The sequence below is a fragment of the Muscardinus avellanarius genome, assembly GCF_963383645.1.
Source record: "Muscardinus avellanarius genome assembly, chromosome: 18".
Taxonomy (NCBI): Eukaryota; Metazoa; Chordata; class Mammalia; order Rodentia; family Gliridae; genus Muscardinus; species Muscardinus avellanarius.
The window spans coordinates 52,392,937-52,418,131 of NC_137804.1; the positions used below are offsets into that span (position 1 = coordinate 52,392,937).

General features: G+C 51.6%; 1 protein-coding gene across 1 annotated transcript in view; it reads right to left on the reverse strand.

The window, feature by feature from the left end:
• The window catches only part of NWD1 (NACHT and WD repeat domain containing 1), a gene marked incomplete at both ends in the record, with an annotated part of 44,801 nt that extends 23,548 nt beyond the window's left edge, over positions 1 to 21,253 (reverse strand). Inside the window, 6 exons of the mRNA XM_080715709.1 lie at positions 1,526 to 1,729; positions 4,647 to 5,919; positions 7,893 to 8,190; positions 11,006 to 11,122; positions 15,186 to 15,271; positions 21,136 to 21,253. Of these exons, the coding sequence (XP_080571835.1) occupies positions 1,526 to 1,729; positions 4,647 to 5,919; positions 7,893 to 8,190; positions 11,006 to 11,122; positions 15,186 to 15,271; positions 21,136 to 21,253 (2,096 nt within the window). The remainder of the gene's footprint in view (positions 1 to 1,525; positions 1,730 to 4,646; positions 5,920 to 7,892; positions 8,191 to 11,005; positions 11,123 to 15,185; positions 15,272 to 21,135) is intronic.
• Positions 21,254 to 25,195: the final 3,942 nt, after the last annotated feature.

Below are 25,195 nucleotides of genomic sequence, written 5' to 3' on the forward strand. Positions count from 1 at the left end.
TACTCCCAGACCTATTTTATACTTTATTTGGAAACAGGGTCTAAGTTGCTGAGAGCCTTGTAGCTCAGGCTGGCTTTGAACCTGTGCGATCCTCCTGTCTCAGCCTCCCAAGCGCTGGGATTATAAACGTGCACCACCACACCTGGCTGGCTTTCTTTCTTTCTTTCTTTCTTTATTTCCTTTCCTTTCCTTTCTCTCTTCTTTCTTTCTTTCTTTCTTTCTTTCTTTCTTCCCATTAGTGCTGGGGTTGGAACCCAGGGCCTCACACATGCTAAGCAAGCGCTAACCCCTTTGCAGCACCCGAGACTTTTTTACTTAATTTAATTACTGTATTTATTTTGTGGTGCTGAGGATGGAACCCAGGGACATTCTCCCTTTGAGCTACACCCCCAGCCCTATTTTATTTTTATTTGGAAACAGAATCTCACTACGTTGCTGAGAGCCTTGCTAAGCTGCTGAGGCTGGCTTCGAACCTGTGATCCTCCATGCACCGGGATTACACCTGGCTTTTGTTTTCTTTTCTTTTCTTTTCTTTTTTTTTTTTTTTGTGGCACTGGGGTTCTTCCTGGAAGCCCTTCTACCTCCAGGCTACACTCCCAGACCTATTTTATATTTTTTTATTTTTGGAAACAGGGTCTCTTAAGCCAGCGGGGCTGGCTTCAAACCAGCGCGATCCTCCTGTCTCCGCCTCCCAAGTGCGGGGATTACAAGCGTGCGCCACCACGCCCGGCATTTGTTTTCCTTTGAGACAGGGTCTTAGCAAGTTGTGCAGGCTGGCCTCAAACTTTCCAGCCTTGCCTCAGCATCCTGAGTAGCTGGAATTACAAACGTGCACCGTTACTTCCACCTAAGTTACTTTAGAAAGGAATCTTTGGGGCCAGGTGTGATGGCATACAGTTATAATCCCAGTATTTGGGAGGCTAAAATGGGAGGATTGAACGCTAGAGGCCGGCCTCAGCAATTTAGCATGGCCCTGTTTCAAATTTAAAAGAAAAAAAGTAAAACTGCAAAGATGTGGACTTAGGAGTAGGTTCAGGGTTATGATCCCATTTGTCTGGACCACAGGAAACAAAAAATTTAGTGTGACTCAACTCTTTGAAAAAACATTTATATAAGATGGTGGAGCCAGCCGTGGTGGCACATGCTTATAATCCCAACACTTGGAAGGCTGAAGCAGAAGGATTACAGGTTTGAGGCCAGCCTCGGGAACTTAATGAGACCCTCGGCAACCTAGTGGTACCCTGTTTCCAAAAATAAAACAAGTAAAATAAAATAGATCTGGGCTGGGGGTGCGGTTCAGAAGCAGAATGTCCCCAGATTCAATCCCTATTACCAAAAAGTAATAATAAGTAAGTAAATATAAAGAAATAAAATGTTTAAAGAGGCCCTTGTATGGAGGCCCAGAGATTTCATAGTAACTCTAAAACCCTAGAGCTCCTGAGAATGGGGAATCTAGAAGGATCTGGCCGCTGAGTCCTTGCCTTCGGGGTCCCACCCAGACAGCTGCCCCGCTGGACCTACCTACCTGTGGCCAATGGCCAAGAGCGTGAAGCCGTGCGCGGGCCGCCGGGCCAGGCAGTGCCCCAGGTCCCGACGAAGCCGCACCCACAGCAGAGGGGGAAAGCGCAGCAGCTCCTTGCTGGGCGGGGTCCAGCTCTCATAGACGGCCTGCAGGACCTCGTCATCCAGGGACAAGACGTCCTTCAGCTCTGCCTCGGACAGACCGTGCCTGCGGGGAGGGCGGCAGGGCTTTGGGACACACCTGTGCCTGTGTCTTTTGTTCTATTTTATTTATTGTTTATTTCTTTGTGGTACTAGGGATGGAACCCAGGGACATTCTACCTCCGAGCTACACCCCCCAGCCCTATTTTTTATTCCCTATTTTGAAACAGGGCCTCACTGAGTTGCAAAGGGCCTCACTTAGTAGCTGAGGCTGTCCGCACACCAAAACAGGATGACCCAAAGTTGCTGTGGGCCTTGCTAAGTTCCTGAGGCTTTAAACCTGTGATCCTGCCGGGCGTGGTGGCGCACGCCTGTCATCCCCGCGCTTGGGAGGCGGAGACAGGAGGATCGCGCAGGTTCAAAGTCAGCCTCGCTGGCTTAAGAGACCCTGTTTCCACATAAAAAAAGTAAAAAAATAGGTCTGGGAGTGTAGCCCGGAGGTAGAAGGGCTTCCAGGAACCCCAGTACCACCAAAAAATAAAAATAAAACCTGTGATCCTCTCAGCCTCCCAAGTACTGGGGTCTCAGGTGTGCACCACCACACCTGGCTGCGTTGGGCGGAGGCAAAAGCCAGGCGCAGGGGAGAGACAAGGCCGCCTGCCTGCCGTTCGGCCCCTGAGCCCGCGGATCAGCACTGGGACAGCGCCCGCGGGGGCAGAGCCCTCGTCGCTGCACCTGCTGTCTCCGTGGTCTCTAGTCCCCAGCTCAGGGGCGTCTGAGGCAGGCAACGCAGGGAGGGAGGGACGCGGCGATTCGTGGGAGGGAACAAAGCCCGACGGCACCCGCCCTGGCCACCTCGTGTCTCCTGGCCTGAGCGCCATCGCTTGGAGCCTCCCCGAAGGCTCCCAGGTCACACGAAGGCGCGCGCGCTGCCGGCGCGGTGCAGTAAAGGCCAAGTGTTTTTACCTGGTGTCTCTGCTAATTGGCCTCCACCCGCCCCCCTGGGACAGACTTGGCAGCTCGGGCTTCTACTGAGCCCTCTGCTCTCCTGCTCATTATTTCTGACTCCCTGTCGCGCCCCACGTCTCTGAGCTGTGGATCCTGACTGTGGCGACACAAACTTCTAGGAGTTTACAGTCCTCGGACCGCCATCCAGCCGAGCCAACATTTAAAAGCATTTCCTTCATTATGTGATTGCTTTTACAATCTCTCCGTGTCTCTCCCTCCCTCCCTCCCTCTCCCTCCCTCCCTCTCTCTCCCTCCCTCTCTCTCCCTCCCTCTCTCTCCCTCCCTCTCTCTCTCTCTCCCTCTCTCCCTCTCTCTCCCTCTCTCCCTCCCTCTCTCTCTCCCTCCCTCTCTCTCTCTCATACTGGGGATTGAACCAAGGGGCTTCTATTTTTGAGCTGCATCCCTGGCCCCTTTTTATGTTTTGTTTCAAAACAGGATCTTGGCCGGGCGTGGTGACGCACCCTTGTAATCCCCGCACTTGGGAGGCAGAGACAGGAAGATCACGCAGGTTGGAAGCCAGCCTCCGCTGGATTAAGAGACCCTGTTTCCAAATAAAATATAAAATAGGTCTGGGAGTGTAGCCCGGAGGTAGAAGGGTTTCCAGGAACCCCAGTACCACCAAAAACAAAACCAAACCAAACCAGACAGGGTCTTGCTAAGTTGCTCAGGCTGGGCTTGGACCTGTGATGCTTGACTCAGCCTCCCAAGTACTGGAATTACAAGCCTGCTCCACACCTGTCTTCTCTCTTTGCAACTTCTTTCCAAAACTGGAGATTGAACCAAGGAGCACTCTTCCATTGAGCTGCACCCCGAGCCTTTTTTTTTATCTTTTTTATATTTAGACACGGTCCTACTAAGTTGTCCAACCTCAGCCTCCCGAGCCGCTGGGATCACAGGCGTGGACCACTGCATCCGACTATCGACAGACTTTGGTCCATAATATGGTATTATTGCCAGGTGTGGTGGCAAACATCTGAAATCCCACTGCTTGGAGGCTGAGACAGGAGGATTGCAGGTTTGAGGCTAACCTCAGCAACTCAGTGAGACCCTTGGCAATTTTAGTAAGACCCTGTTTCCAAGCTCAGAATGTGAATGTTTCTGGCTATGATCCCCAGTAATAATAATAATAATAATAATAATGTAGTGCTGACTGCAGTCACCATGCTGAGCATCAGATTCTCACACTGATCTTCTAACAAACTTTGTTCTCTGTGACCAACATCTCATTATTATCTACTGCCCCGGCTCCTGGAAACCACCAGGGTGTAGCTCCAACATAGATTGCCCCTGGGTTCAATCCCCAGCACCAAAAAATGAATAAATAAGATTTTTTTTGGTGGTACTGGGGTTCCTGGAAGCCCTTCTACCTCCGGGCTACACTCCCAGACCTTTTTTTTTTTTTTTTTGGAAACAGGGTCTCTTAAGCCAGCGCGGCTGGCTTCGAACCTGCGCGATCCTCCTGTCTCCTCCTCCCAAGTGCGGGGATTACAAGCGTGCGCCACCACGCCCGGCAAGAATAAATAAGATTTAAATAGTAGGGGCTGTATCTAGTGGTAAAGCACATGCTTAACATGTTGAGGACCTGGGTTCCATCCTCAACACTTTAAAAAACAAAAAAAGATTTTTTTTTTTTTTTTTTTTTGGTGGTGGTACTGAGGTTCCTGGAAGCGCTTCTACCTCTGGGCTACACTCCCAGACCTATTTTATACTTTTTTATTTAGAAACAGGGTCTCTTAAACCAGCGCGGTTGGCTTCGAACCTGCGCCATCCTCCTGTCTCTGCCTCCCAAGCGCGGGGATGACAAGCGTGCGCCACCACGCCCAGCCAAAAAAAGATTTTAAAACAAGAGATTCGGCCCAGCACGGTGGCACATGCCTGTCATCCCAGCTACTCAGAAGGCTGAGGCAGGAGGGTTAAAAGTTCAAGGCTAGCCTGGGCAACTTAGTGAGATCCTTCTCCAGGAAAAACAGACTCACCTGGATGCCAGGAGGTAGCCCAGCACGTGATCCACCAGGAGCTGCCCGTGTGCCTGCTCCAGGCGCTCGCAGAGCTGGTGTGTGGCTTCCTCTGCGGTGGCGACCAACGGGGCGGGCACAGAGAAGGAGGCCCACTGCCGGGCCTCCTCGAAGGCCAGCCTCAGCCGGCCAGGGTGCCCACACTCCGGGAGGCTGGCCCAGAGCAGGTCCTTCTGCAGGGGGCTCAGCGTCCTCTTGGCTGCTGCCAGCAGCAGCCGGATCATTTCCTGCCCTTGGTCTGCAGTAAGGGGCTTCAGCTCCCAGTAGGCATCAGGGTCCCTGAGCATGTGCCGCAGCGTGTCCAAAAGCCCCGGCCGCCCCGAGCAGACGGACAGGATGAGGTGCACGCCCGGGGGGCACCGCAGGGGCAGCCAGGGCAGCCTCCGGGAGCGGTGCACAGAGTCCAGGTCATCCACCGAGTCCAGCAGCAGCACCAGGGACTCGAATTTTCTGCAGGAGACAGTGTGGAGGAGGACCCGGAAAAACTGGAGCACCCTGGAGTGCTCCTGCAGGACCTGGGGCAGGGGCGGGGGCAGCCCGTAGGCCAGGCACACTTGGAAACACAGGCTCTCCAGGAGGCTGCGGGCGTCTGCGCTCCTCCGGGACGTGCCCAGCAGCCGCAGGACGGTCACCGTCTTGTGGCCGAGCATCCCCGGGGCCTGCTCCGCCAGCTTGCACAGCAGACAGGACTTGCCGATGCCCGGGGGGCCGAAGATCACCAGCGGCGAGTGGGGGCGGCCGTCGTCGAGTCTGAGCCGCCGCCCCAGCTGGGCCAGGAGCTCCTGGCGCCCACAGAAGGTCCGGGTGGCCTCGGCACTCTGCCACAGGTGGTGGCGGACCTCGTGGTACAGCCACGCCAAGTCCTGCCTGGCCGCCTGCAGCTCCCGGAGGCGTTCGAGGACCTGGTGGTTCGCCCTGGCCACGAACTGCTCACCCAGCTCCTTAAGGTAGCGGGCCTGGGCCTTGTTCCTGGGGTTCACCAGGTCGCGGCTCCAGGGCAGGTGGTGGGCCTTGATGACCCCGGGCCGCTGCTCCTCCACCCGCGCCTTGAGGCTGCTCAGAAGGCTCTGGGCCTCAGCGTCCAGGCAGCCGTCGGCCAGGCGGTCCACCATCTTGAGGGCACAGTCTTCCAACAGGTGCTTGTTGCGGTCTTGGATGTGGCGAAGGAAGACAGTGGCGCTCTGGTCGCTGTCGGCGGCGCTCAGCAGGCCCCGCTCTATCTCCCACTCGATGACTGCAAGGCAGAGAGGGGAAAGGGTGGTCGTCAAGCAGGCGGTGGCCCACGCCTGGCATCCCAGGACTCGGGAGGCTGAGACCAGAGGACTGCAGGTTCAAGGCCAGCCTTGGCCACCTGGCGAGACTCTGTTTCAAAATAAAATCAGAAGCTGGGCGGTGGCGCAGGCTTGTAACACTGGCATTTGGGAGGCTGAGACAGGAGGATCGCGGTTCGAGGCCAGCCTCAGCTGCTACTTAGTGAGGTCCTTTGCAACTCAGTGACACCCTGTTTCAATATAATAAAAAACAGGGCTTGGGGTATAGCTCAGAGGTAGAATGCCTCTGGGTTCCATCCCCAGTACCATTAATTAATTAATTAATTAAATAGGTCTGGGGTGGAGCTTAAAGGTAGAACACTCCTGGGTTCAATCCCCAGTACCACAAAAGAGGGGGTCATCACTGAGCTTCAGATGCCCGTGTAGGGGTGCTGGGGGCACACTTCACAGGGGACCTTGGTTCTCAAGTGTACTATAGGGCAGGATCATTTGGGGTCTTTTTTTGTTTTGGTATTAGAGATTGAATTCAGGGACATTCTACTTCTGAGCTAAACCTCCAGCCTTTTTTCTTTTTTTATTTAGAAACAAGGTCTCACTAAGTTGCTGAGAGTTTCACTAAGTAGCTGAGGCTGGCCTCAAACCTGTGATCCTCCTGTCTCAGCCTCCCAAGCGCTGAGATTACAGAGGTGTGCCACCATGCCTAGCCAAAGCAAATTCATTCTTCTCTAAGAGAAAAGGGCAGCACATTTGACCATAAAGGGTCAGAAAGTAACTATCTGAGACCTTTCCAAGCCCAATGGACTATCACACTAATTGCCTTTGCTGTTGTCGCAAGAATCAAACGGGCAACAGGCAAATTAATGCACTTGGGTATGTTCCAATAAAACTTTATTTACAAAATCAAGCAGTGGGCCAGATTCGGCCAGGAGACCATAGTTCTCAGACTTCTATCCAAGAGCATGCAGGAGCGACTCCAAGGACCCATATTTATTTTCCAGAGCCACGAGCCCACACTGACTCCTCCCTGGAGGCTGTTGTTTTGAAATAGTCAGATCAGAGGAGTTATTTTTGAAGCTGCTCTGGGCTTGGTGGAGGCTCCCAGCTCTCTGTAGCTAAAGGAGCCAGGCCCTTGGAGACAGAGCTCAACATTGTAAAGACAAGAGCCACTCAAGAGTCCTTCTCAGTTGGGCGAGTGGTACATGCCTGTCATCCCCGCTACCTGGGAGGCTAAATCGGGAGGCTCTCAGGGTCAAGGCAGCCTCAGCAATGTAATGAAACCCTCAGCAACTTAGCAAGACTCTGTGCCAAAATCTTAAAAAATTATTAAAAAAGGGCTAGGGGTAAGCTGGCCGTGGTGGCACACGTTTGTAATCCTAGTATTTGGGAGGCTGAAACAGGAGGATTGCGGTTCGCAGACAGCCTCAGCTACTACGTAGTAAGGCCCTTTGCAACTCAGACCCTGTTTCAAAATAAAGAATAAAAAAATAGGGCTGGGGGTGTAGTTTGGAGGTAGAATGCCTTTGGGTTCTATCCCCAGTACCGCAAAATAAAAATAACAGGGCTTAGGGATATAGCTCAAAGGTCGAATGCCCCTGGGTTTGATCTTTGGTACTAAAAAATAACAACAAAAAATCCCGCATCCAGAAAAGCCCTCTGTTCCAGAAAGCCAGAAAAGGTCAGCTTCGAACTCACCCCACTTTCCAGAAGGAGAAGGAAGAACCCAGGGACACGAGCAGGGTCCCAGAGACCGACATTAAGCAGGGTCATGGCTGCAGCACTTTGTATTCAGAAAATAACCTTTTCCAGAACTGGGGTCCTGGACCTCAGTTGCTTCAGCATTAGCAGGAACGCAGATCGCCGCTCTGGGGGACAAGGGGCTGCATATCCCACAAGACGCTCAGTTTCCCGTGCACCCCGGGGGCTCCAGCAGCCTCACCTGACCGGTGGTAGCGGAGCCATTGCTCCTGGCTAATGAGGCCCAGCCTCCGGGCCTCCTGGGCTCCAGAGCGGAGGACAGAGGTCAGGGTGGCCTCTTCAGGCCCGCGGGGCTCCCTGCTGCCCGCTGTCTGCAGGACGTAGGCTGGAGGGACGGCATTCTCGTCCCTCCGGAAGCACCGTGCCACCAGCTCCAGGTCACGTGGTCGAGCAGTCAGCTGGGACCTCAGGGCCTCCCACTCGCTCTCCTCCATCTGCGGGGGCGCCGGGCAGGGGCCGTACGTGTCACCGACCAGGGCCTGGCAGAGAGATGGAAGGAGAGGGAAGTTCAGCCTGGCGTCTCAACGTGGGCAGCAGTTGGTGACTGGAGGGTGAAGCGCACCGAGCCCCTCAAAGTGGGCCTGCTGACGCCTCGGCGATTGTTTCATTAAAGAATGCACGGGGAAGCCGGGGTGATAGCACACGCCTGTCATCCGGGTACTTGGGAGGCTGGTAGGAGGATCTCAGGATCTCAGGTTCAAGGCCAGCCTCAGCAATTTAGCTGGGAGCGGTGGAACAAAGCATCCTCTCAGCAACGGAGCAAGAGGCTTAAACAGGAGCCACTCAGCGAGACCCGCAGGAAATTAGTGCTGACCTGTCTCAAAATAAAAAATAAATAAATACCCTGGGCGTGGTGGCGCACGCTTGCAATCCCAGCATTCGGGAGGCTGAGACCGGAGGATCGCGGTTCGCGGACAGCCTCAGCTACTTAGTGAGGCCCTCTGCAACTCAGTGAGACCCGGTTTCAAAATAAAGAATAAAAAATAGGGCAGGTGGTGTATATCGGAGGTCAAATGCCCCTGGGTCCCATCCCCAGACCCGCAAAAAAGAAAAAAAAAAAAAATGAGTAAAAAATCGGGCTCGGTCGTAGGATGCCCCTAAGGTCCATCTCCCAATACGGCAAAAAAATATATATTTTTTTTTTTTTTTTAAATAAGCTGGGCGTGATGGCCCACACCTGTAATCCCTGTACTTGGGAGGCTGAGACAGGAGGATCGCAGGTTTTCAGCCAGCCTGAGCAGAGTAGTGAGGTCCTTTGCAACCAAATGAGATCCCATTTCAAAATAAAAAAATAGGACTGGGGGTGTAGTTCAAGCCCCAGGACGACAAAAATGAATAAATAAAAGATAAAAGTTCTGGAGGTAGCGTTCCGAGTTAGAATGTCCCTGCGTTTAGTGCCCGGTACCAAAAAGAAAGTGGGAGGGAAGGAGGGAGCGAGGGAAGAAACTTATTTCACCCTGCGCCTGTGTGCAGAGAAGCCAGACCACGCAGGACTTGGGGCAGGTGAGCTGGTTTTGATTCAGATGGGTCTCGGTCTATTGCCCAGGCTGGCCCCGAGCATGTGCACTCAGGAATCCTCCTGCCTCCGCCTCCTGAGCAGCTGGAACACAGGGATGGAAAGATTATCCTCGGGTATTAAGTGTCAGCACAAGGGCCTTCGTAAGAAGTTGGATGTGGGAGAAGGGGCCACGTGCTGAGAGCCGCACGTGGGGGGCTGGAGGGGCCCAGCCACCAGCCCAGGGACGCCGCAGGAGCTAACAATCGATCAGATCCATCAGCTTATTCGCCATGGGGACAGGATGCCGATGGGCCTCTCCAGGGTCCCTTCTGCTAGTAATGACATTGGAGAAACCAGGAAAGTTAGAAAAGGCATAGCCAGTCGACCCCAGAGTGTGTGTGTGAGGATGGAACCCAGGAACAGCCCACCTCTGAGCTACACCCCCAGCACTATTTTTATTTTTTTCTTTTGAAACCAGGTCCCCCTAAGTTGCAAAGGCCCACTACGCACTGCTTTGCTGAGGCTGGCCACAGAGCTGCGATCCTCCTGTCTCGGCCTCCCAAGTACAGAGATGAGAGGTGTGTACCACCGTGCCCAGCTAGAGCAGAGGTTGGGGGCCGGTGGGGTGGCGATGCGGTTAGTGGGATCGGAACAAGGAAACAGGAAGGCTTCCCAGCAGGAACAACCTGCGGCTGGGGGATGCTGGAGGTGCCGGAGGAGGCCCGAGGGACCAGATCCTGTAAAGGACGCGCCCTGGGGCCCGTCCCCGCCGATGAGCTGCCTAATGACTTATTTATCCGAGAGCTGCCTCTCCAAGGGCCCCGGCACAGCTCTGATTTTCATGAAAAGATCAGAGAACGAGGATGGGGTCTCGGACCATAGAGGGGTGATGCCTGGTTCAAGGGGTCAGTGAAGGTCGGCAGGCCGGGAGCCCTTCTGGAAGGTTCCCAGGGCTGGCTGCTTAGACCTGAGCACTCTGGGAAATGATCCTCTGTCTCCCATGCAACCTGGAAGCCACGCTGCGCTTTTCACTGCCTGCAGAATGCTGGGATTTCAAGCGTGCGCCACTACACCCGGCTCGCTCACTCTCTTAATAAGTCTTTCTTGGTGCATCGTGTCTCACATTATAATGTAGTTCAGAGTCATAGGGACATACATGGTGCGGTGTTTGGGCTCCCTCCCACTCCCCCTCTTCCTCCATAAATGATATTAAGATATGTGTGTGTGCGTTTGTGTACGTGTGTGTGTGTGTGTGTGTGTCTGTGTGTGTGGGTGTTGGGGATGGGACCCAGGAGCAGTCTACCCCTGAGCGACACTCCCAGCCCTTTTTATTTTTTATTTGAAAACAGAGTCTTGATAAGTTACTGAGGTAAACCTGAAATCCTCCTGTCTCCGCCTCCCAAGAATTGGGATTACAGGCACAGGCCACCATACCCAGCTAGTTTCCACTTTCTCTATGGTTTTCCACAATCCTGAAGTTCCCCAGATATGACACAGATAGAATGGGGAAGATCAAATTCTAAGATTCTTCCCAGCTTCCATACGCTGTTCTCCAGCTCATCTATTGCTTCATCTGACTACTAATGCCTGGATCCCAGCAGAGCTAGCTGGGATCACAGCTAGAGCGCTGTGATCGATTGGCAATGTCTGCCAGGGACAGCTGGGGTAATAGGATATGATAGCAGAAATGCCTCTCACTCCCCTCTGCTGCTGTTTGATCCGACTAGGAATCAGAGCCCGAGTCTTGGTGACAGAGAAAGATGTCAGGGCTACCCCGTCCCTCCGGACACACTCACAACGAAAGACGGCCCTGTGGATGTTTTCAGACAGCGGTCAAGTTCCTCCAGGCAGAGTTCCGTGGTCATGTGGTCAGTGGCTTCCGTGTTCTGAACACCCCACCTCAGATCGACAACCTGGGGGTTACAAGAGTAGGGCTTGTCTGGGAGGCAACCTAATGTTTTTATTGGCTTGTTTTGTTTTCATGGTACTGGATTAAACCCAGGGGCATTCTACCTTTGCGTTACCCCTCCTCAGCTCTTTTTATTTATTTATTTATTTATTTTGAAACAGGGTCGCACTAAGTTGCTGAGGCTGGCCATAAACCTGCGATCCTCCTGTCTCAGCCTCCCCAGTACTGGGATTACAAGCGTGGACCACCACATCCAGCTTGGAAGAAAGGTCTGGATTTTAAAAACTTGAACAAAGCCTGTAACTTTAGTGTCTTCAGGAGACAAGTATCAGATAGACTCAGAGTGGGGCAATGGCCTCTCCTGGAACCCAGCCTGTTCTTGCGAAACTGCCAAGGTCGTGCGCCGCAAGGAAAAACTGAGAAACTGTCACAGACCAGAGGAAACTGCAGGGATTTGTCAGCTACACGCAGTGGGTACCCCAGACGGGATCCCGTATCAGAAAGACCAGGTGACTGCCGGGCGTGGTGGCGCACGCTTGTCATCCCAGCATTCGGGAGGCTGAGACCAGAGGATCGCGGTTCACGGACAGCCTCAGCTACTGAGCGAGGCTCCCTGCAACTCAGTGAGACCCAGTTTCAAAATAAAGAATAAAAAAAATAGGGCAGGGGGTGTAGCTCGGAGGTTGAATGCCCCTGGGTTCCATCCCCAGACCCGCAAAAAGAAAGAAGGAAGGAAGGAAGGAAGGAAGGAAGGAAGGAAGGAAAAGAAAGATCAGGTGAAAGGAAAACTTTTTTTTTTTTTTGGTGGTACTGGGGTTCCTGGAAGCCCTTCTACCTCCGGGCTACACTCCCAGACCTATTTTTATACTTTTTTATTTGGAAACAGGGTCTCTTAAGCCAGCGCGACTGGCTTCGAACCTGTGCGATCCTCCTGTCTCCGCCTCCCAAGTGCGGGGATTACAAGCGTGCACCACCACGCCCGGCTGGAAAACTTTTAAGATAAAATAAAATCTGAAATTTGTGGCCAGTCATGAAGATGCCTATGTGTAATCCCAGCTACTTGGGAGGCTGAGGCAGGAGGATCACAGGTTCAAAGTCAGCCTCAGCTTAAGGAGACCCTGTTCCAAAAAAAATAAAAAAGACTAGGGTTATACTCAGAGGTAAAATGGACCTAGGTTCAACCCCCAGTACCAAAAAAGAAAAGTCTAAAGGTTACTGAACAGTAATATCTTCATTCTGATTTCATACTTATAACAAATGTTCCATTACGGTAACATAGTTACAGTGTGATGGCACGATCTTAACCAGGGAAGAAGCTGGGACTGCCTGGTACAAGGGAACCCTCTGTACTATTTCTGCAAACTTTCTGCCCATCTAAGTCCCCAAATAAAAAAACGTACTTAAAAACAACATTTGCAAGACTTTCTGAAACAGGAACTCCAGTGTTGAAAAACCCTTTCCTTTGAAGCACGGGCGTGCCTGAGCTTGTGCACACATCTTTCTTTGTAAAGGAGGGTATTAGCTGGGCTGAAATCGGAGGCAGCCAGGTCTCCTTGGCAACCGCACGCGTGCGGTCCATTTTCCACCAATTTAAGGGGAGGCTGGCAGAATGGCCGCATTCAAGCTGGCAATGCTGACCCAGCAGAAGGCTGGCGAGAGGGGGCACAGAGCGGACCCACAACAGTCCCTGCCGGTCTCTCTTTAGCCCAGAAGAGAAAGAAAGGGAAATTCCTGACCAGCTACAACATGGGGCAAAAGGGTGCCAGGATGAAATGAAACTGGGTGAGAAAAACGGGGCAGAAGACCTAGCTGTGCGTGCAGAGAAGGAGAGTCGGAAAACAGCTGAGGCAGGCATTCTACCTCCGAGCTGTGCCACCAGCCCTATTTGATGTGTGTGTGTGTGTGACTCTAGAGATGGAACCCAAGGGCATTCTACCTCTGAGCTACACCCCCTGCCCTAATTTTTTATTCTTTATTTTGAAACAAAGTTATAGAGGGCCTCACTAAGCAGCTGAGGCTGTCCATGAACCAAGATCCTCCTGTCTCAGCCTCCTGAATGCTAGGATTACAAGTGTGCGCCACCACAGGGGCACGCTCAGTTGCAGAGGGCCTCGCTAAATGGCCAAGGCTGGCCGCACAAACCTGCGATCCTCCTGTCTCGGCCTCCCAAGTACGGAGATTACAAGCACGTGCCACCATGCCTGCCGTAAGAGCTCTGGCCTCTGGAACTCTGTCTCCCATCCACCCTGTAGAGGGTGCTCATGACATCTGCCTCACAACATGAGCGTGGGCACGCAAGGGAGCAAGCCCCGAGCCCAGCGCGGTGCTGCACACCTGTAATCCCAGGATTTGGGAGGCCGGGACAGGAAGACGGAAGTGTCGGAGTTAGCCGCAGCCACTTAGACTCTCAGCAACCTAAGGAGGCCCTGTTTCAAAACAAAAATATAAACAGGAATTGGGGTGGGGGTCGCTCAGAGGTAGAGAATGCTCCTGGATTTAATCCCAAGTCACACATACACACACGGCATTTCATGAGTCTCGTTCCATATGATTTCTTGTTGATGTCTCTGGCATCAAACTCTAAGTCATTGATGTGAGAGCAGAATTCCTTACCAATGTCTAAATGACGATGTGCTCGCATGTTCCCTCTCCTCTCCTCTCCTCTCCTCTCCTCTCCTCTCCTCTCCTCTCCTCTCTCTCTCTCTCTCTCTCTCTCTCTCTCTCTCTCTCGCAAATGGATATATACCAGGGGCACTCCACCACTAAGCTGAGCTCCCAGCCCTTTTTATTTTTTATCTTGAGACAGGTTCTCACTAAACCACCCAGGCTGGCCTCAAACTTGGGATCCTCCCACCTCTGCCTCCTGAGTACCCGGCAGGTGGCTCACCTGTTCTGTTTTTAGCATTGGAGATTGAATCCAGGACATTATACCCCCCCTCCCTTTAATCAAGGGGAACCTTGAAGCTGTGAATTGCTGTCGGAAAGGGTAAAGAAGCTTCCTCGATTTCAGCTGAGACTCCTGAGAACATTTATTCCATTTCTGCATTGAAATGTGAGTGGAAGCCAGGCATGGTGGTACACAACTATAATTCCAATACTTGGGAGGCTGAAACAGGAGGTCAGCCTCAGCAACTTAGGGAGACCCTGTTTGAAAATTAAAAAATAAGCCGGGTATGGTGATGCACGCTTGTAATCTCAGCATTTGGGAGGCTGAGACAGGAGGATCGCGGTTCGAGGACAGCCTTAGCTACTTAGTGAGGTCCTTTGCAACTCAGTGAGACCCTGTTTTAAAATAAAGAATAAAAAATAGGACTGGGGGCGTAGCTCAGAGGTAGAATGCTCCTGGGTTCCATCCCCAGTATTGAAAAAAAAATAGGGCTGGGGGTATAGCTCAGAGATAGAATGCCCCTGGGCTCCATCTCCAGTACTGCAAGAACAATAAAATAAAATAAATAAAAAATAAAGGCTGGGAGTATAGTTGAAGGTAGAATATCCCCGGATTCAATTGCTGGTACCAATAAAAATAGTCGTCAGTGTGAATTTCAAGACTGAATATAAGGCATAGAATTTTTGAGGAGTGTTGTTTTGTTTTGTTTTGCAGTACTGGGGATGAAACCCAAGACTTTTCTCCATTTTGAACCTGAGTCTCACTAAATTCCTGAGGATCTTTATTTCATTTTTTCTTTCTTTCTTTTTTTGTGGTACTGGGGTTCCTGGAAGCCCTTCTACCCCCGGGCTATATTCCCAGACCTATTTTTATATTTTTATTTAGAAACAGGGTCTCTTAAGCCAGCGTGGCTGGCTTCGAACCTGCACGATCCTCCTGTCTCTGCCTCCCAAGTGCGGGGATGACAAGCGTGCGCCACCACGTCTGGCGCTGAGGACCTTTCTAAGTTGCTGAGGACTTTTTAAGCTGCTGAGGCTGGCCTCCAACCTGCAATCCTCCTTTCTTGGCCTCCCAAGTACTAGGATCAGGGTGTGCTCCAGCTTGCCTGGCTGCATGAAGCTCTCCTGGACCTCCCCAGGCACACTTTACCATTGCCCTTTACCATCACACTCCCCATTACCTCGAACATCAAGCCCTGCTTCTGACAGAAGGTCTGCACCTCTGGGTAGGCCGTGCCCTGCAGGGCTTCTCTCTCTGTGTCCATATCTGTAAGGAAAGGCATGGGGGTGTGAGCAGGGAGAACCCAGAGCTCTCCCAGCCGCTCAGCTCTGCTTTCTGCCTCATTGGCCCCACCAAGGTGCAGTGCTTCACAGCAAATCAAAAGATTCAAAAAGGCCAGGCATTGCTGAGGGGTTAGGCCGGAGCTGGGGCCAGCGAGGCCAGCATCGGAGCCTGCCTTGAGGCAAGGCCGGTACTGGGGCCTCTGAGGTCAGGATAACAGCCTGCCGAAGGGTTAGACCGGTGCTGGGGCCAGCGAGGCCGGCATTGAAGCCTGCCGTGAGGCGAGGCCAGCATCGGAGCCTGCCGTGAGGCATGGCCAGTGCTTGGGCCTCCTAGGCCGGGAACGGAACCTGCCGTGGGGTTAGGCCGGTGCTGGGGCCAACGAGGCCAGCATTGGAGCCTGCCGTGAGGCTAGGCCGATGCTGGAGCCTCCGAGGCCAAGATTGGAATCCTGCCAAGGGGTTAGGGCAGTGCAGGGGCCAATGGCCAGCATCGGAGCCTGCCATGAGGCAAGGCCACTCCTGCGGCCTCCAAGGCCGGGACCGAAGCAGCTTAGGGGTTAGACCGGTGCAGGGGCCAGCGAGACCAGAACTGGGGCCTCCCATGAGGCAAGGCCGCTGCTTGCGCCAGCGAGGTCTGGATCAGTCCACTGAGTAGCCAGGCCACTACTGGGGCCGTCAAGAGTGGGATCGGTACTTGCAATGCAGCATGCACAGAGAAATATCGCAGAAAATATAAATCAGACGCTTCTCTTAATCAGCAATAACTAGGAGGAAAGGGGCAACAGGAAGAGGTTGAGCTATAGAAAGGGCCCTATAGTGAAGCAACTAATGTGACCAATCAGAGGGTATGTAATACTGGAGGACGGAGCCTCTTTAAAACGCAGGAGGTACATAAACAAATGTATCAAAGTAAATCACCAAAGAAGCGTGGGATGGAGGGAGGGGGAGGGAATGGGATGGGGGCTGGAGGAGGGCTAACTGGATGATGTGTGCTTGTATATCCTCTCATGTCTTGTACTCCAATGTGATTGATATATGACTACAATGCACCAATTTAAAAAATAAATTAATTAATTAAAAAAAAAAAGCCAGGCATGGTGGCGCACACTTGTAATCAAAGGACTTGGAAGGCTGAGACAGGGGGATTACAGGTTCACGGCCAGCCTCAGCTACTTAGTGAGGCCCTCCGCAACTTAGTGAGACCCTGTTTCAAAATAAAGAATAAAATGCCGGGCGTAGTGGTGCATACTTGTAATTCTAGCGCTTGGGAGGCTGAGACAGGAGGATCGCACAGGTTCGAAGCCAGCCTCAGCTACTTAGTGAGGCTCTCAGCAACTTAGTGAGACCCTGTTTCCAAATAAAATATAAAATAGGTCTGGGGGTATAGCCTGGAGGTAGAAAAGCCCCTCGGTTCCACCCTCATTACAAGAAAGAAAGAAAGAAAGAAAGAAAGAAAGAAAGAAAGAAAGAAAGAAAGGAAGGAAGGAGCCGGGCGTGGTGGCGCACACTTGTAATCCCAGCATTCGGGAGGCTGAGACAGGAGGATCATGGTTCAGCCTCAGCTACTTAGTGAGGCCCTCTGCAACTTAGTGAGAATAAAGAATAAAAATTTGGCTGGGGGTGGAGCTCAGAGGTAGAATGCCCCTGGATTTAATCCCTAACACCACAGAAAAGAGAAGAAAGAAAGAAAGAAAGAAAGAAAGAAAGAAAGAAAGAAAGAAAGAAAGAAAGAAAGAAAGAAAGAAAGAAAGAAAGGAAGAAAAGAAAGAAAGAACTTTTTTTTAAATAGGGCTAGGGGAAGTGGAATGCTACTGGGTTCAATCCCTAGTACTGAAAAAAAAGAAAAAAGATACAAAAACACGTGAAGGAACTGTTTTCTACTTCCAGAAATGGATCGTTCAGACCCTTTCTCTATAATGAATCCTTTATCATAGTTCATTCTCCTCTCTCTCTCTCTCTCTCTCTCTCTCTCTCTCTCTCTCCCTCCCTCCCTCCCTCCCCACTTCTCTCTTCCCTTTTTCCCTGCTAGGGATGGAACCCAAGAGTGCTCTACCTCTGAGCCACACCCCCGGTCCTATTTTATTTTTTTTATTTAAAACATGGTCTTACTAAGTTGCAGAGGGCCTGCTAAACTACTGCGGCTGGCCCAAGCTGTGACCCTCCTGTCTCAGCCTCCCAAGTACTGGGACGAAAGGTGTGTAGCCACCATGCCTGGCTCATGGCCATCTCAAAACCTATACCCTCGCTTTCCTAAATAAAACTTTTATCCTTCCACAAATAAAATAAAATTAAATAAACATGAAGTAAACCCAGGGAGATCAACCACCTCTGTTCCTGGAACTTTGCTTCTTGGAACTATGTCCAAGAAACCCCTCTGCCCCTGCCGAAGCAGGATGGCTGGCTGCCCGCCCTAGGTTAGGATTGTCAGGTAAAACACAGGTGAGGTGGCACACGCCTGTCATCCCAGTACTTGAGAGGCGGAGACAGGAGGATCACAGGCTTGAGGCCAGCCTCAGCAACATAGCAAGATTCTGAGGAAGCTAGACCCTGTTTCAAAATAAAAAGAGAGAGCCGGGCGTGATGGCGCACGCTTGTAATCCCCGCGCTTGGGAGGCTGAGACAGGAGGATCGCGCAGGTTCGAAGCCAGCCTCAGCTACTTAGTGAGGCTCTCAGCCACTTAGTGAGACCCTGTTTCCAAATAAAATATTAAAAAAGGTCTGGGATTATAGCCCGGAGGTAGAAAAGCCCCTGGGTTCCACCCCCAGTACCACCAAATAATAATAATAATAATAATAATAATAATAATAATAATGAGAGCTGGGGTATAGTTCAGAGGTAGAATGCCCCTGGGTTCCATCCCCAGTCCCAGAAATAAAAAATACAGGATGCCCGGCTGAATTTGTATTTCAGGTAAGCAATGAAATAGTGGGTTAGCACAAGTACGTCCCAATCTGTGCGATTTGTGGGATATACTTACTAAAGGATTAACAGTGGTCCATCCCAAATGCAAATTGACTCACTGTCCTGGTTGTGTTCGTTCTTCCATTTGTGTTGCGATGGTCTGTTTGTTGCTAATCCTGGCAACCATACCCTAGACTTAGATTCTAAGACCGAATCCTGCCAGTAACTTCGCAGGAGAGCCGTGTCAGGCCAGCCTCAGTTTCCCTTTCGAGAAAGCAGGCGTGTTGTCCCACTTTGCAGGGACGCCGGTGTCCCACCGTCAAGGACCTTGGATCCAAGATCGCAGGGCACAACGCGGGTACCCAGGAAGATAAGTGGGTTGGATAACTGAATTTCCCCTCCCTTGCCCTCCTTCCTTTCCCTCCCTTTTCTTCCTTCCTTTCTTCCTTGTGTGATACTGAAAATCAAACTCAGGGACACCCTACCTCTGAGCTACACCCTCGGCCTCCCCTTTGTGTATTTTGAAAGAGGCGTCACTAAATTGCTGAGGGCCTAAGCGGCTGAGGCTGTGCTTGAACCCGCGGTCTTCCTGTCTCAGCCTCCCAGGTCCTGGGATGACAGGCCGGCACCACCACACCGGCTTGGATCATTGAGTTTTCTAAGTTGCACCGAGTGCAACGTGGGTATTGAAGAAACAGCTGATCCCTCTGGGTGGCAGGGGACTCGGCTTGCTGTTAAGGAAAGGAGCTTCCCACAGCCGCTGGCACAGGATAGCTATCTGGGCCCTAACATGGTAGTTGATTTTTTATGGTACCGGGGATTTAACTCAGGGCATTCTATCACTGAACTGCACCTCTAGCCCTTTTGTTCTTCTTTATTTAAAAAGAGGGTCTCACTAAGTTGCTGAGAGCCTCACTAAGTAGCTGAGGCTGGCTTCAAACCCGTGCGCTCCTCCTGTCTCAGCCTCCCAAGTGCGGGGATTACAAGCGTGCGCCACCACGCCCGGCTCTGGTGGCCATTTGTGATCCTGTCTCTCACTCACATTTTTATGCAGTACTGGAGACTGAACCCAGGGGCATTCGAACTCCGAGCTCCACCCCCAGCCCTATTTTTTATTCTTTTTTTTTTTTTTTTTTTTTTGGTAGTACTGGGGTTCCTGGAAGCCCTTCTACCTCCGGGATACACTCCCACGGGCTACACTCCCAGACCTAATTTTTAACTTTTTTATTTGGAAACAGAGTCTCTTAAGCCTGCGAGGCTGGCTTCGAACCAGGGCGATCCTCCTGTCTCCGCCTCCCAAGCGCGGGGATTACAAGCGTGCGCCACCACGCCCGGCTTATTCTTTATTTTGAAACAGGGTCTCACTGAGTTGAAGAGGGCCTAAGTAGCTGAGGCTGGCTGTGAACTTGGGATCCTCTCATCTCAGCCTCCTAAGTACTAAGATTACAAGCGTGCACCACCACGCCGGCCTCTCACCCACTTTTATTTATTTATTATTTATTTTTATTTTATTTTATTATTATTATTATTATTATTATTGTGTTTGTGGATCTGGGGATGGAACCCAGGGACATTCAACCTCCGAGCTACACCCCCTGCCCTATTTTTTTTTTTATTCTTTATTTTGAAACAGGGTCTCACTGAGTTGCAGAGGGCCTCAGGTTGTGAACTTGGGATCCTCTCGTCTCAGCCTCCTAAGTACTAAGATTACAAGCGTGCGCCACCACGCCGGCCTCTCACCCACTTTTATGATCTTCCGCACCTGCACTGTGGTATGGCCATGTCTGCCTTGACAACGCCACAGGCTATCTGTGTTCACAGAATATTTATATTTGTGCCCAGGCCCTTGCTACAGAGCAGAAGCACAATATATGTAATTAGATCATTACAAGATCTATGTAATCAGCCTGGCATGCTAGCACATGCCTGTCATCCCAGCTACTTAAGACTGAGGCAGGAGGATCCAGGTTCAAGGCCAGCCTAGAGAGGCTTTGTTTCAAAACAAAAAGTGGCTAGCCAGGCATGGTGGCGCGCGCTTGTCATCCCAGCATGTGGGAGGCTGAGACAGGAGGATCACAGTTTGCAGCCAGCCTCAGTTATTTAGTGAGGCCCTCTGCAACTCAGCGAGACCCTGTTTCAAAATAAAGAATAAAAAATAGGGCAGGGGATGTAGCTCAGAGGTAGAACACCTCTGGGTTCCAACCCCAGTGCCACACACACACACACACACACACACACACACACACAAATGCCCACCACTTTTTAACACTGTCACTACTAAAAATTAAGTTAAATTATTTAAAAATTAAAATTTGAATTTGCAATGGAATGCACTATGCTAAAAGCAGAAATGGTAAAATACTCAAAACTCATTGCTTCTGACTTATTTGACTATATTTACCAGGAGCTTTGCACTTGAGGCTGTTTACAAATGCTAAGTTGAGGTAAAAGAGAAATAGTAGACAGGGATATGCTCCTGTCCTGTGTGTTTGCTGAATTTAGTTGTTAGCTTGGAACTGACTACTGTGGAAATTTGTTTTGTTTTGTTTTGTTTTTGTTTTGTTTTATACTGGGGATTGAACCCAGGGGCGGTCTACCTCTGAGCTAACCCCCAGCCCTTTTTATTTTGAAAAAGGGTCTCGCTAAGTTGCCGAGGCTGGCCTCAAACCTGCAGTTCGCTAAACCCCCTCCCCACAGTACACGTGCCACCACTGTTGGTTGCAATATCTTTTGCCACTCGTGACGCCCCCATTAAGTTGGACTCTCAGTCTGGCTTGAAAAGGAGGAAGCAGAGGGTCCAGGAGGCTCCGCTTTCTTCGGTTCCTGTGTTCCTAGGAGTCACGTTTATACCAGGCTTCCTAGAGACCCCGGCAGGCTATGCCCGGTACCCTGGCACCCCGAGACTGCCCGCTGGCCTGAAGTCCCCGGCCTGCCCGGCATCTTACCTGAGACAGCAGAGCTGATGAAGATGGCCACGCTGCTGGACGGAGGCTCGGGAAGAGGACCTGCCTGGCCGTGGAGAAGCCGCCGGCGGGTGCCTGGGCTCAGGGGGCCCACGCTCATGCTGCCCTCCCCCCCAGCTGGATGGCACTTTGCTGGGAACCGGCCTCAAGCCCTGAGACCTCACTCCTGCAGCAGGGCGGCCTCCCTGGGAGGCCAACCAGGCAGAGCCATCAGGAGCGGGGCACCCGGCTCACCCCCATGGCGCCCTGGCCACCTGCAGCCCTGTCACATCCAGCGGGCCCCTCGGCTGTCGTGGGTCTGCAAGCACTAGTGGGGGTGTCGGGGTGACCTCTCCGCCTAGGCTCTGGACACGGGCTCCGCCAGGCCGCACAGCCGTCTGTCTTCCCTGCTCCTCACCAGAGAGCTCGGTCACCAAGCAACTGAGGCTTCCCAGCGCTGGGCCTTGGGCCCAGGGACCAGCCAGTCTCCCGAACACCTGGGCCCCCGGGGGCCGCGTGTAAGTTGAGCCTGGGACCAGGTGTGCAGAGGGTGTCCTGGGACTCTGGGAGCTGTGTCTGGGCAGGATGGGCAGGAAGAATAACCTGGAAGGAGACCCCCACTCCATCCCTCTTCCTTTTTTTTTTCTCGGTAATGGGGATGGAACCCAAGGGCATTCTATCTCTAATACACCCCAGCCTTATTTTTATTTTATTTATTTATTTATTTATTTATTTATTTATTTATGGTATTGGGGATGGAAACCAGGGGCATTCTACTGGCGAGCTGCACCCCCAGCCCTATTTTTTATTTTTATTTTTTATTTTTTTTATTTTTTATTAGTGCTGGGGATTGAACTCAGGGACATTCTACCTCTGAGCTACATTTCCATACCTTTTTTTTTTTTTTTTTCTTAAGTACTGGGGATGGAACCCAGGGGCATTCTACCTCTGAGCTACACCCTAGCCCTATTTTTTTTTTAATTCTTTATTTTGAAACAAGGCCTCACTGAGTAATAGCTGAAGCTGTCCCTGAACCTCCTGCTCAGCCTACCAAAGGCTGTGCTTCCAAGCGTGCGCCACAAATAGGGGACGACGCCAGATCAAGTCTCAGAGAGCACTGCAAGGGAACCACCCTGCACGCCCGGCCACAGAGCATGACCTGCCCCCAAGGTCACACGGCCAAGAAACTGCAGGGCCGGCTGCACCGGAACTCTGAGCAGGGTGCGCTGCACACGCCTGTAATCCCAGAACTTCAGAAGTTCAGGCGGGAGGGTTGTAGGTTCAAGGCCAGCCTCAGCAATTTAGTGAGCCCCTGTCTCAAAATAAAAAGTAAAAAGGAGCCGGGCACATGCCTATAATTCCAGTACTTGAGAGGCTGAGACAAGAAGATTGCAGGTTCAGGAAGCCCCAGCAAGTAGTTAGACTCTCATCCACTTAGTGCAACCCTGTTTCAAAATAAAAATAAAATGGGCTAGGGGTATGGCTCAGAGGTAAGATGTCTCTGGATCCAATCCCTAGTACTAGACACACACACACACACACAAGTCAAAAGTGTTGAGGGTGTAGTTCAGTGAAGAGCATCCCTGGTTCAACCCCTGGTACTACAGGAAATATAAAAACAAAAATAAATCAACTCCAGGCAGAAAGTTTTGCCTGTGGGAAACTTGGAACCTGGGCTGATGAAGGACCTTCTGGTATGAAATCCAAAGAGGCTTATTTTTTTTTTCTTCTATACAAGGATTGAACCCAGGGACGTTCTGCCCACAAACTATATCCCCAGCCTTTTTTTATTTATTTATTTTTTAGAGTCTTACTAAGCATCTGAGGCTGATGTCAAAACTGTGATCCTGAGCCGGGCACAGTGGCACACACTTGTAATCCCAGTACTCGGGAGGCTAAGACAGGAGAATCACAGGTTCGAAGCCAGCCTCAGCAGCTTAGTGAGGCTCTCGGCAACTTAGTGAGACCCTGTTTCCAAAGTATAAAATAGGTCTGGGAGTATAGCCCAGAGGTAGAAAGCCTCTGGGTTCCACCCCAGTACCACAAAAATAAATAAATAAATAAATAAATACATATATATATACATATACATACATACATATATACACATACATATATATACATATATACACATACATATATATTATGACGGGCGTGGTGGCGCATGCTTGTAATCCCCACGCTTGGGAGGTGGAGACAGGAGGATCACGCTGGTTTGAAGCCAGCCTCTCTATCTTAAGAGACCCTGTTTCCAAATAAAAACATAAAATGGGTCTGGGAGTGTAGCCTGGAGGTAGAAGGGTTTCCAGGAACCCCAGTACTACCAAAATAAATAAATAAATAGGTCTCAAGGTGTAGCCCAGAGGTAGAAGGCACTGAGTTCCATCCTCAGGACCACCAAAACAATGACCCTCCTGTCTCAGCCTCCTACGTCCTGGAATGACAGGGCTGTGATGACACCTGCCTGTCATCCCAATGACTCAAGAGGCTGAGGCAGGAGGATTTCCAGTTTGAGGCCAGCCCCCACAACTTAGTGAGTTTGTCTCAAAATAAAGTACGGTGTCTCAGCCGGGCGTGGTGGCGCAGGCTTGTAGTCCCAGCATTCGGGAGGCTGAGACTGCAGGATCGTGGTTTGCAGCCAGCCTCAGCTACTTAGTGAGGCCCTCCGCAACTTAGTGAGGCCCTGTTTCAAAATAAAGAATAAAAAATAGGGCAGAGGGTGTAGCTCGGAGGTCGGATGCCCCAGGGTTCCATCCCCAGACCCGGAAAAAAAATTAAAAAAATACAATGTCTCCGGCCATGGCCAACACCAGGCTGCCGGGAGCCAACCACCTGGAGGCCTCGCTCTAACATCTCAGGCTCATGGCAGCCTCGAGGCCTTTGCACATGCGGCACCTTGGGGTCCTTCCTGCCATCCACATGACAGTCTGGATGCTTCTACCTGAGACATCTGGGTGAGCCCATCAGTCACTCCCAACGCTGCCGCCCTGTCTCAATTCCTCGCGTGGTCCTTACCTCCAGCTGCTGGGTTTGGACTTGTTCACGGTCTCTCCTGCAAGAATGGCAACCGGGTGGGCGCGAGGGTCTCTGCCAAGGTCGGCGCGCCTGGCCCAAAGCAGGTGTTCAGTAAGTGATGGCCACCATCGTCCGTCTTCCTTGAGTCTGGCTGGAGCTGCAGCGTATCACTGAGCCCGACTGGACTTCCCGGGCAGCACAGAGGCCCCGTGCGATGGCTCCCCTGGCCGCCCCAGGGACTTCGCTGGCGGAGGGGCCCGTTTAGAATCCTCTGGGGAAACGGGCCACCCGGAAGCCGAGCCTCTGGCCATCCTACGAACTTTTGTCTTAAGATATTTTCTGGGTCTTTCACCGCCCAGTTCTCCCAGCAACTGGGAGACTGAATGGCATTGTTTGGTTCTCAGGGAACCAGCTTAGCTGGGCGCTCGGCCAGATATGGCAGTTAACCATTGCGTGCTGGGATGCTATCACTCAACATGACAGATGCCACCTACGAGGGTCAGGAGGGGCCGGCTGGTTGGCAGGCAGCGTCTGGCAGTCCAAGGATCAACCCCAGAGCCGGGCGTGGTGGCGCACGCTTGTCATCCCAGCATTCGGGAGGCTGAGACAGGAGGATCGTCGTTCTCGGACAGCCTCAGCTACTTAGTGAGGCCCTCTGCAACTCAGTGAGACCCTGTTTCAAAATAAAGATAAAAAGCCGGGCGTGGTGGCGCACGCTTGTAATCCCCGCACTTGGGAGGCGGAGACAGGAGGATCGCGCAGGTTTGAAGCCAGCCGCGCTGGCTTAAGAGACTCTGCTTCAAATTTTTAAAAAACAAGTATAAAATAGGTCTGGGAGTGTAGCCCGGAAATAGAAGGGTTTCCAGGAACTCCAGTACCACCAAAAAATAAAAAATAAAAATAAATAAAATAAAATAAAAGAAGCCAGCCTGGTGGCACACGCTTGTAATCCCAGTACTTGGGAAGCTGACACAGGAGGATCACGGTTTGAGGACAGCCTCAGATACTTAATGAAGCCCTTTGCAACTCAGTGAGACCCTGTTTCAAA